The 12,421-nt window shown below is 42.0% G+C and overlaps 1 protein-coding gene across 1 annotated transcript in view; it reads left to right on the top strand.

Moving 5' to 3' along the window:
* Positions 1–1,055: 1,055 nt before the first annotated feature.
* Positions 1,056–12,421, top strand: part of Bms1 (BMS1 ribosome biogenesis factor) — a 35,750-nt gene continuing 24,384 nt past the window's right edge. The window contains exons 1-8 of the mRNA XM_042696377.1: positions 1,056–1,164; positions 1,819–2,027; positions 2,976–3,166; positions 6,941–7,020; positions 9,558–9,746; positions 10,348–10,490; positions 11,271–11,392; positions 11,955–12,148. Of these exons, the coding sequence (XP_042552311.1) occupies positions 1,852–2,027; positions 2,976–3,166; positions 6,941–7,020; positions 9,558–9,746; positions 10,348–10,490; positions 11,271–11,392; positions 11,955–12,148 (1,095 nt within the window). The 5' untranslated portion in view covers positions 1,056–1,164; positions 1,819–1,851. The remainder of the gene's footprint in view (positions 1,165–1,818; positions 2,028–2,975; positions 3,167–6,940; positions 7,021–9,557; positions 9,747–10,347; positions 10,491–11,270; positions 11,393–11,954; positions 12,149–12,421) is intronic.

The following is a 12,421-nucleotide window of genomic DNA, read 5'->3' as shown; positions in this document are numbered from 1 at the left end:
CAATTTGACTCATTGGGATAACACTTTGCAGGGCATCCTTCTCGTAGGGAGAACAGGAAGAGAAGTCTGGCCATTTCTGCTAGTTCCTCCTTTCTCAGGATCGTACATTCAAGAACATTTTATAGAACTGAGAGTCTAAGGCCATCCGGAGAACTGGCCAGCACACAGTGGCTGGTTTCCACTACATCCAAAGAATAGCCCCTACTGACTCCTGGTCTGAGTCATGCCATATAGGATTCGGCAAGCTGCAATGTTAGAGACCCAGGCCCCAAGATGAACCAGATGGGCGCCCCGCTTACAAGGGCGGAAAACACTGGAAACGTAAAACCTCGTACACCCCATCCATAGTGGTCCTGCATTGACCCAAGCATTACGTAGAAACCCAGGTAAAGCCAGCCACCTGCGGGTGTCACACCTGCAATTCTAGCTGCTACTGGAGGTCGAGATCTGAGGACCGCAGTTCCAAGCCAGCCCAGGCAGCAAAGTCCGTGAGACTCTCATCTCCAATTAACTGCCCCAAAGCCAGAAGTGGAGGTGCGGCTCAAATGGCAAAGCACGTGCCTGGAGCCAGAAAGGTGCGCGCATGCGCACGCAAGGCACTAGAACCCTAATGACCCTGGAGCGCTCCGGACGTCGCCGTCTGTGAAGACGCGCGTGTAGACTGTGGCGAACCGGCCTTTCGGAGGAGACAGGTACGGAGACTCGAACATGACTAGGACTAAATGGACTCACTTCCAGCTATAACCGGAGACAGGCCGCACCAACAGCTTGGCTTTCGGCGGGGACTAGCCTGGAGAGCGCCGGCGGCACAGGAGTACCAACTGCGTATAGGCTGAACGCCGGTCCCGACTTGAGGAAGGGAAGGGGCGGGGCTTCCGCCTCAAAGGCGGGGCCTCAGGAGGGCGGGGCTTCCCGGGCAGCTCCTCTCCAGCGCCGCACTCATTCCCTAGATGCCTTCCTTCCGGTTCTGCTCTCAAACTCGTCCTCCCGGAAGTCCTTTTCGTCTGTCTCTTGTTTCTCACCGGCGGGCCGCGTGTGTAATGGGCTTCCGTTTCCGGCGGTGTCCATGCGGGCTCTACGGGTAGCAGTTGTGAACCGGGTAACCGCCGCGGGTTCTGGGAGACGACGGCAGGCTTTGGGGGCTCCGAGAGGAAGCTGTGCGTGGTAAGGTCCTCCCGCTGTCCTCCCGGAAGCTCAGCCCCTCATTGGCTGACGTGCTCGCTACCTGAAGAGTTGTAGCAGAGTGAAGCCCGGCCTGGCGCCGGAGCCGTGAGGCAAGTGGCTGGAGAGATCATCTCGGGGCAGGCGACCTGGGCCTTCTACAGAGCTGTCCGTTCCAGATTGTGTGTGTGTCTGTGTGTGCGTTCGCGCTTTCCGAGAGGGAAAAGGGGAGAGCAAAAGTAGGACAAAATGTACTTCTCTGTTAGGGAATATCTCTGTCGAAGCACAGGAGATTGATGGATGGCGATGAAATTTCGATTAAAGTTTAACTTAGGACACCATTCGTTTAGTGTAGTGGCCATAAGTTATATTCTCAGTTTAAAAAATAGTACTGCAAAACATCTTTATGCCGGTGGCTCACTTCTGTAATCAGAAGGCTGCGATCTGAGAATCGTTGGAAGCCATCCGGGACAGGTAATTCTATGAGACTTACAAACAGCAAGAAGCCTTAGTGTAGCTGTGGATCAAGTGATAGTCCGTTTCCCTAAGTATATTTGAGCTTCTCAGTAGCCAGTGGCTACACAAATAGTACTGAATTAAATAGTGCCCCTTGATGGTTAAGTACTGTTCCTCACCTACCCACCCTATTACACGCAGATTGGAATATTTGTCAGTTGATAAACAGTAACCATGGAGACTAAGGATCAGAAGAAGCATAGGAAGAAACACAGTGGACCCAAGGCTGAGAAGAAAAAGAAACGCCATCTGCAGGATCTCCAACTTGGAGATGAAGAAGATGCTCGGAAAAGGAACCCTAAAGCTTTTGCAGTTCAGTCTGCTGTGCGTATGGCTCGATCCTTTCACAGGTATGAATGGCTAGACTCTGATGGTTCTTACATTTTATTATTTCTTATATGGTAGGAGCCACTCACTGCTGACTTTGGGCTTCATGGATAATTCAGGACATCAATTCCTTATGGCTTTTACTAATGTCTCAGAAGGCTTTCTCATGGGAGCTATTTTGCCTCCAGCAGCTGCCCATTGGTTGCTTTATTTTTAGTCCAAAAGAAAAGAATTTTTAGAATATAATTTGTAAGATGAATTCCTGAACTTTAGTCTCTATGGTAATGTTTCTTTTTTCCTCTATGTCTTTCATACCATTGTAATAGGAAATGTTGAACTGTAATAGTATTAAGAAGGCTGTATTTAGAAGTCTACTATATAGCCAGCAGAACACTTTTAAATGTTACTGAATTAAATTCTCCCTATAATCTTAGGAATAAGAAATCTGACTCAAACTCATTGATTCACAGCCTGTAATCCTCGCCACTTGGGAGGCTTAAGGTATAGTATGAGGATCACAATTCAAGCCAAGCCAGGACAGGGAAATCCAGGAAACTCTTCAGTGAACCAGCAAAAAGCCAGAAGTGGAACTGTGGCTCAAGAAGTAGATCACTAACCTTGAGCAAATAAGTTTCAGAGCCCAGGCCTTGAGTTAAAACTAAGTACTGGCACAAACCTTTTTATAAAAATAAATCTCATTCTCAACTACATCGTGAGAAAACTGAATTTATTTCCGAAGATTTTACTCTTATTTGTTTTCTCTTTTTCTTTTAAACTATTAAAATCAACACAAAGTAGTCAGATTTACTGAGTAACTTTCCCCTGTCTTTTATCTGTTATTTCATTACTAAAGAACAGTTATTTGGTTTGGGGTCAGAAATTAATGTTAATAATTCACCAGTTACTTATATCTGAATATCAGCTGTTCTTTATTTTGAAAGTGATCTTAATCTTTTTTTTAAAATAAATAGGACTCAGGATTTAAAAACAAAAAAGCATCACATTCCAGTGGTTGATCGAACACCCCTGGAGCCCCCACCCATCGTGGTAGTGGTGATGGGGCCCCCAAAAGTTGGAAAGAGTACTTTGATACAGTGCCTCATCCGGAATTTCACCAGACAGAAGCTGACAGAGATCAGAGGCCCTGTGACAATTGTGTCAGGTGAGCAGGTGCTGACATGGGACTCTCCTGATAGATTTTCCCTGAAGAACACATATATCTTTGTTGCTTTTTTTGACCAGAAACTTAAAGTAATAATGTATGGTATTATATTATCATTCTTTTGTTTTACTAAGTTCACAAAGAGGTAGGTTCCTAGAGAAAATGGTGGCTATATCTATGTCTGTACCTCTCTATATAGAGAGATATAGAGAATTCTACATCTGCTTTAGCCAACTGGGCAGGTGGGAAAAGGTGTATAGATATAGAAAGGAAAACTTAGTTAGGCACCGGTTGCTTACACCTATAGTCCTTGCTACTTAGGAGATCTGATATCTGAGGATCATGGTTTGAAGCCAGCTTGGGCAGGAAAGCATGTGAGACTCTTTATCTCCAATAAACTACTAAAAAAAAATAAAAATGTTGTAAGTGGTGCTGTGACTCAAGTGGTAGATCCCTCGCCCTGAGTAAAAAAAAGTTCAGGTACAGTACCTAGGTCTGGAGGACTGACCCCCCCCCCCCCAAAAAAAAAAAAAAAAGGAGGAGGAAAGGCTTAGATAGGGCTTACCATCCTAGGCACTTTCATTTAACAGATAGTAAGTAGTACCTACTTGCATACCTGTCTTTTCTGTATATATTTTTTATTGTAAAAATACTATACAGAGGGGTTACAGTTACATGAGTAAGGTAATGAGTACATTTCATCTTGAGTCTCCTTTGTTTTTTCCCCTACCATTCCTTCCCTCCCCACCTTTCCAACTCTTCCCCCCCCCGAAGTTGTAAAGTTCATTTTCAACATAGTGTCTTGTACATCTCATTGTTAAAATGGGTCAACCTATATCCTTATTTCAGCATTTTGTTATTTCCCTTCCCCTCCCCAAATTAGAAAAATTTATATACTAGATTCAGGGCACCGGAATCAAATACAGTGAAAATGGGTTATACTGTGGGGGAAGAACATACAAAAGAAACAAAAAATATCATGTGATACATTATAAGTACATTAAAAACAACAACAAGAAAGGTAAAACCACTTGTGTCTCTATCTTGGGGTTCATTTCGCTTAACATCATCTTATATGGTCATATGTACACAGCTTTTGACCATTCCTGCTTGTCCTAGACATAGACTAGTTATTGCAAATATGGGAAACCATGAGACCTATGTTTCTTTGGGCCTGGCTTACTTCACTTAATATAATTTTTTCCAAGTCTTTCCATTTCCAAACAAATGGGGCAATGTCATTCTTCCTGATGGAGGCATTGAATTCCATTGTATATATATACCACATGTTCTTGATCCATTCATCTACTGAGGGGCATCTGGGTTGGTTCCATATCTTAGCTATGGTGAATAATGCTGCAATAAACATAGTTGTGCTGGTAGCCTTGTTTGTGGTTGTTTGGGTAAATGCCCAAAAGTGGGATTGCTAGGTCATAGGGGAACTCTGTGGAGTCTTTTGAGGAGCTTCCATACTGCTTTGCAAAGTGGTTAAACAAGTTTACACTCCCACCAACAATGCAGTAGGGTTCCCTTTTGGCCACATCCCCTCCAGCATCTGTTGTTATTAGATTTCTTGATTATAGCCATTCTAACTGGGGTGAGGTGGAATCTCGATGTTGTCTTGAATTGCATTTCTTTTATGGCTAGAGAAGTTGAGCCTTTCTTAATTTGTCTATTGGCCATTCTTATTTCCTCTTCAGAGTAGTTTCTCTTTAAATCTTTAGCCCACTTATTTATGGGGCAGTTGTTTCTTTGAGGATTTCTTTTGGGGGGGATTTAGTTTTTTGAGTTCTGCGTATATTTTAGATATGAAACCCTTATCGGTTATATGGCTAGTAAAGCTCTCCCACTCCGTGGGCTGTGTATCTTGCTAGCTATGTCCTTAGCCATGCAGAAGCTCTGCAGTTTCATGCAATCCCATTTGTCCAACCTTTCTTTGATTTGTTGTGTTTCTGGGTCTTTATTAAGAAAATTTTGGTCTGTGTCAAGGAGCCCTAGAGTTTCTCCTATTCCTTCCTATAATGTTTTCAGAGTGTCTGTTTTGACTTTGAGGTCTTTGGTCCATTTGGAGTTGATTCTGATGCAGGTGTTTAACCAATTTTGCCAGCACCATTTAAGAGGCTGTCTTTCTTCCATTCTATTTTTTTAGCTCCCTTATCAAAGATTAGGTGGGTATAGGTCTGTGAGTTCATTTCTGGGTCTTCAGTTCTATTCCATTGGTCCTCAGGTCTGTTCTTGTGCCAGTACCAAGCTGTTTTGATTACTATGGCTTTGGAGTAGAGTTTGATATTTGGCATTGATATTCTTCCAGCACTGTTCAGTCTGCTAAGGATTGTTTTTGCTATTCAGGGTTTTTTATTGTTCCCTATGAATTTTTGGGCTGCTATTTCATTGAAGAATGAGGTTGAAATACTGATAGGTATTGCATTGAATTTGTAGATAGCCTTTGGCAGTATTGCCATTTTTCATGATGTTAATCCTCCCAAGTTTTCATTGTAGAGGTCGTTCACTTCCATACTTGTCTTCTTAAAGCCATTTTTTTTCTTTTGTGCAGTACTGGGTTTGAATTCAGGCACTCCTATCACTGAGCCACATTCTAGCCACTTTTGCACTTGTAATTTTTGAGATAGGGTCTCGATTCCTGCCCAGGTGAGCATCTAGACCTCAGTCTACCTGTTCTAGGTTCCTGATTGTAACTAAGATGACAGGTGCATGCTACCATGACCAGCTAGGGTCTCAGACTTTTCTCTAGGCTGTCCTTTAACTTCTGTCCTTCCCATCTCAGCCACTCAAATTGCTAGGATTATAGATGAGACCCACTAACTTCCCAGCTTCACAGCCACGTTCTTAGGGCTCCTTTTTCTGTAAAAAACATGTTGCTTTTGGTGATGGTGACCTTTATGAGTTTGGGGGAAAATTAGAAGTCCAAAAAATTGCAATGTCGGCTGGGACAGTGGTTTAGAGTGCTTGCCTTGCATGCATGAAGCCCTGGGTTTGATTCCTCAGCACTATATAAGCAGAAAAAGCCAGAAGTGGCACTGTGGCTCAAGTGGTAGAGCGCTAGCCTTGAGCTGAAGAGCTCAGGCCCCACTACCAACCCCCTCCCCCCCCCCCCCAAAAAAAAGGCAACGTTGAATCTGAACTTTATTATTACAATAATAATACAGCTGAATTGAGGTCTTTAGGATGTCCTTATTGATTATTTTTATTATAATTCAGAAATAATTATTCTGTGAAGATTATTTGTGTTTTCTTTTTTTTAACCTCCAGGCCAGCACTCTCGTATGAGAGCCACAGTTTCACTCTTAGCTTTTTGGTGCTTAAGTGGAAATAGGTGTCTTAAGGATTTTCTTGCTCTGGCTGGCTTCAAACCATGATCCTCAGATCTCAGACTCCTGAGTAGCTAGGATTACAAGAATGAGCTATTGATGCCTAGCCTTCTGTTTTAAGGATGCTGTTAACTATGGTGGGAAATGGAAATTGGCAGAGATAAAAGTGTTGACTTGTTGCTAAACAGCAAGGCCATCATGGTCACTCATCCAGTGAAAGTTTACCTATTTTAATACTTTATCAGGATAGAGTTGGTATTAATGAAAGAACCATGAAGGAAACCAAGATGAAATTTGCATTAGTTTGCCAGTTTTTTCCTGTAAAAATTAACTTCTAATAAATGTACATAGTGTTATAATGGCTATGCTTTTAAAATGGTCAGAGTTAATAGACAGTCTTGTCAGGTTCTTTTAAGAAGCAGAATCTTTATTTTTTCATTTATAGGTAAGAAGCGCAGACTCACCTTTATTGAATGTGGGTGTGACATTAATATGATGATTGATCTGGCTAAAGTAGCAGATCTGGTAAGTCAATAGGGGCATTTGGGTTTTTAATGGAGACAACAACAATATAATGGGCTGTTTGAATTTTATTCTGAAGGAATTTTGGTGATTGTCCAGAAATGAGAAGCCAAGTACTGGTAGATATTACCTGTAATACTAACTACTCAGGAGGCTAAGGTTTGAGGATCACCTTTCAAAACCAGCCTAGACAGGAAAGTCCTCTTATTAACCACCAAAAAGTTGGAAATATATCTATGGCTCCTGTGCTAGAACACTAGCCTTGAGCAAAAATGTTAAGGAACAATGCTCAGGCCCTGAGTTCAAGTCCTAGTACCAGCACAAAAACAAGGAAAGAAATGAGAAATATAATGAAAAGAAAGCTACATTAGATATGATTGGAAAGATCAGTGCCTTGTACTTGATATAGGAGTACTTTCTACCATTTTAGCCACTTGGCCACCTTTCTTGCATTGGTTATTTTTAGATAGTGTCTTGCTTTCTGCCTGGGCTAGCCTAGACTATGACCCTCCTATGTGTGGCTCCTCTCCCTATCTAGGGATGAGAGATGTGAACTCCTGTTCTTAATGATTCTAGAACTTTCATTTTAATAATGGTGAAATTAAATACATAGCTTGTCCTAGTGAAGTGGTCAGTTTATCAGTTAGCAAATCTAAATAGTGCTGGGTGCTGGTGGCTCATGCCTGTAATCCTAGCTACTCAGGAGACAGAGATCTGAGGATGGCAGTTCAAAGCCAACCCAGGCAGGAAAGTCCATGAGACTATTACCTCCAATTAACCACCAGAAAACCAGAAGTGGTGCTGTAGCTCAAGTGGTAGAGCACTAGCCTTGACCTGAAGAGCTAAGGGACAGTGCCCCACCCAGAATTCAAGCCCCACAACAGAGAGAGAGAGAGAAAGGAAAGAAGGAAGGAAGGAAGGAAAAAAGGAAGGAAAAGAAAGATCTAAATAGTATATTTTGCATATGGAAGATTTGTAGCCTCAAATGCATTTTCTAACTAGTAGTACTCATTATTGCTGATACTCTATTACCTGTCTTTAAAGCTAGCATGACAGGATGGCAGATACCTTGGTTACTTGTTTTATATATGTATTATTTAGCCCATACTGGGGCTTGATATCAAGGTCTTGTGCTCTTGCTTGATTTTCTCACTCATATTCTACCACTTGAGCCACGCCTCCACTTCCAGCTTTTTTCAAGTATGTTAAGAAGGAGTCTCACAGACTTTCTTGCCTGGCCTTTGTGAATCCTAAGCGCTTAGCCTCCTGAGTAGCTAGGATTACAGGTATGAGCCACCAATGCCTAGCTCAGAGTATTACTTATTTCATAATGGAGATTAGCATTCTTCTCTATTTTCTTCAATTTTGTGACATCTGGAAATTTTTTTTTGAAGTTGAAGAATGTCATGAATGAATTGATAATCACTGACTCAAACCATTTTTCCCCCCACGGGAGTGTCAGTCATGAGGCTTGAACTCTGGGCCTGGGTGCTGTCCCTGAGTTCTTCAGCTCAGCTGAGCCACAGTGCCACTTTTGATTCTCTTAGTGGTTTATTGGAGATAGGAGTCTCACAGACTTTCTGGTCAGGGCTGGCTTTGAATCATGATCTTCAGATCTCAGCCTCCTTAGTAGCTATAATTATAGGGGTGAGCCACCAGCACTCAGCACAAACCATTTTTGACTATTACATGATGGAGGCATAGCTTCTCAAGCAGAAACTCTAATAAATTACGTAGCATGTTAAGATAAATTCATGTAAGTTTGGTATTATGAGTCCTAGTCCTATATAGTAACTCAAAAAATACTCCTTTCCCCCTTTCTTCTTCTGGTTAAGAAGTAAAAAGTGGGGCTGGGAAGGTGGCTCAGTGGTAGAGTGCTTGCCTTGCATGCCTGAGGCCCTGGGTTCGATTCCTCAGCACCACATAAGCAAAAAGAAAAAAAGCCAGAAGCAGCGCTGTGGCTCAGGTGGTAGAGCGCTAGCCTTGAGCTGAAGAGCTGAGGGACAGCACCCAGGCCCAGAGTTCAGGCCCCACGACCGGACCCAAAAAAAAAAAAAATGTAAAAAGTGGGATTTTTCGAAGCTTTCAGATAGTTTGTCTTTTATATTGGGTAATTTAACCAAATCTCCTTGATTTATTATTGAGTTTTTTTCTTTCTTTTATTGTTTATTTTCATTCATTCAGAGTTTTGAGCTGGAAATTTAATGTTCTGGTAGGCATTGTCCAGCCAGAAAGTGGTGCTTTCTCTGTCAAGGCAATCCCCAAGAATCACTTGGCAGGAGTCAGCAAATTTTAAAGGGCTGGAGAGAAGCCATGCATGCCTTGTGGATCAGGGACTTTGTGATGCTTCTGCTTAACCCTGAACTTGTAGTACAAAAGCAGTGTAGATATATGTGTCTTGATGTGGCTGTGTTCCCATAAAGCTTTAGTTGTGTATGTAGACCCTGGGCTGGGTTTGACCCATGAGCCATACTTTGCTGGCCCTAGGTTTAGATGGTCTTTTTGGATAACTTCCTTGAGAAATTGTGTTCTGTTTTTAGGTACTGATGCTCATAGATGCCAGCTTTGGGTTTGAAATGGAAACATTTGAGTTTCTAAATATCTGTCAAGTACATGGCTTTCCTAAAATTATGGGAGTTCTCACTCACCTAGACTCTTTCAAGCATAATAAACAACTGAAGAAGACAAAAAAACGGTTAAAACACAGGTTTTGGACAGAAGTCTACCCGGTAAGAAGAGAAATTATTATTACTGGGCATTAACATTTAAAATCCTTTAGGGGACTAGAGGTATGGCTCAAATGACAGTGTCAGCCTTAAGTGAAAAAGACAAGTGGGAGTGGCAAGGCCCTGTGTTCAAGCCCCAGTCCCAGCATGAAAGGAAAAAATAAAGTCAGAATGAAGAAACATGAATAAACATCTTATTAGGCTTTATTTGCTGAATTTTTTGTATTTATTGGCTCCTGGTCCTTGAAATCTTTCCCTTAAGATAGTTTTTAACTCTGTCCCTTTTACTTCTGTACAACTTACATGAGACATGATTTAATTAAGTCACTAGAAGTTGCTCTTAGTTCAGGACCAGCATCTGTCACACCTCTCTCCCTTCCCCTTGTGGGCCTTGAGCTACAGAGTCCTGTGCCTTGAGACCTCTTCTTGTGACCTAAGGAGCTATTCCTACCAGGCCTTTACCTGGAAGTCCCAAAGAAGTTGACCAGGCCCAGGAAGCAGTGGGTGGCAGCTTCCCTGTTGGTCTCTCTTAGTATTATTGCTTCTTAGGGCCTTCATTTTGCTATGATATTGTCATTATTATTTTTTGTTTGTTTGTGTTTAGGGTGCCAAGCTGTTTTATCTTTCTGGGATGGTCCATGGAGAGTATCAGAATCAAGAGATTCACAATCTGGGTCGCTTCATTACAGTTATGAAGTTCAGGCCTCTCATGTGGCAAACCTCTCACCCTTATGTCCTGGCAGACAGGTAAAAAGGTGGATGTAAATATTTCCTTCCTGGCTCATTTATTTTAAAGCTAAAAGGATCAGAAAAATTAAGAAAGAACAGTAATAATACTTACTTTGTGCCATCAACAGAAAAATATTGTGCCCTCAGGACATATGAGATCTGTACAGAAAACTAAGAGCTGGGACCAGAGGTAGAGCTCAGTGGTGTTGAGCTTTCATGTGAGGTCTGGGTTCAGTCCTTTGCTCTATGAAAAGAGAGACAGCAGAAGGATTTTGGAGGAGGAGAATTTTGCAGTAGTCTCAATTTCCAGTGACCCTCATCCTTGTTTGCTTCAGTCACCCAGTGTGCCTTTACTCTGCATCCTGTTGCTACTGGAAATATTTTTCTCATCCTGGAATCGTCTTTATCTCCTGCTAGGATCCAAGCCACAATAAACTACCCAGAATATAGGTTAATACTCTTCCATGAAGGGTTATTCTGAACATGTTCTTTGACCTCATATGATGCCACTTCCCTTTGTGTTATCTCATGGAATGTGCTCTCACAGGCAGTCTTAGAGAGATGGAGCTGCCTATCCTCTGGTAGATAATGAACCCTACTTTCTGATTCCAGTGTTTTCTTAGTATGCTTAATGAATGAGATTGGTTTTGTCTTTGTCTTTGTTTCTTGTGGTGTTAGGAATTGACCTTAACACATGCTACAAAAGGCTTCTAATACACTCACCCCAGCTCATGAATGAAAATGTGAAGAATTATCAAACCCTGAAGGAAAGCATATAATTATGTTTTGTTTTTGTAGGATGGAAGATTTGACAAACCCTGAGGATATCCGGAAAAATGTAAAGTGTGATAGAAAAGTATCTATTTATGGTTATTTAAGAGGTGCACACTTGAAAAATAAAAGCCAGATTCACATGCCAGGTATTCTATTCTTATAAAATATTCTTTATTTGTAGAAGTCTTGGGGTCACTTCTCAGGGAAGCTGATCAAATAACGAAAACTAGACAGAATCACCTTGTTGAATGAAGGTTTTATTTTATCTATCTATCTGTCTATATGTTACCTATTTTACTGTTATTGGGGTTTGAACTTAGGGCCTGAGCACTGCCCCTTGCCTTTTTCCTCTCAAGGTGGATACTCTACCATTTGAGCCACACCTCCACTTCCAGCTTTTTGGTGGTTAATTGGAAGATAAAGAGTCTCAAGGATTTTTCTACAGGCTAGCTTCATAATCCTTAGATCTCAGCCTCTTGAGTCGCTTGGATTTCATGTATGAGCCACAGTGTCTCGCTTGTTGGAAGTTTTACAGATAGCCCAGCTATGTGTTGAGTAAACATTTGTGTCATTTAGTTGAAGCACAAGTTCCACTGTTGAATGATACCTGTTGTATTGCCATGATTTATTTTCCTTCGGGCATTTTTGCCAAGTTGGCACTTGTTGATTTCCTCTCAGCTGAAGTTGCTTTCTGGGTTTGATCCTCAGGCGTGGGAGATTTTGCTGTGAGTGACGTCAGTTTCCTCCCAGACCCCTGTGCTCTTCCTGAACAGCAAAAGAAGCGTTGTTTAAATGAGAAGGAGAAGTTGGTTTATGCACCTCTTTCTGGAGTTGGGGGTGTGCTATATGACAAAGACGCTGTTTATGTTGACCTTGGTGGCAGCCACGGATTCCAGGGATTGGTAAGAGGGAGGCTTGGTTCTGAATTGCTTTTCTCTATTTCTACTATGAAAAAGGCCCACATACATACTGTAATAATTTAGACGTCGTAGTATCAGCAGGATAGCGTCTTGCCCTTCATACCTCTGGTCCATAGTCCATGGGTACCCTGCCCCTGTGATGCCTACATGGCTCACCTGAACATAGACCAGTGTTTTCCAGCTCTCATTGGTCTTATCCTTTTTTTAAAATTCAGAATGATCTCCTTGTTTTGCTTTTTAAAATGGACTGTTTTT

This window comes from Dipodomys spectabilis, unplaced genomic scaffold (assembly GCF_019054845.1).
Source record: "Dipodomys spectabilis isolate Male_0828 unplaced genomic scaffold, ASM1905484v1 ptg000207l, whole genome shotgun sequence".
NCBI classification, from domain to species: domain Eukaryota; kingdom Metazoa; phylum Chordata; class Mammalia; order Rodentia; family Heteromyidae; genus Dipodomys; species Dipodomys spectabilis.
This window is presented reverse-complemented; position numbering and strand designations above follow the sequence as displayed.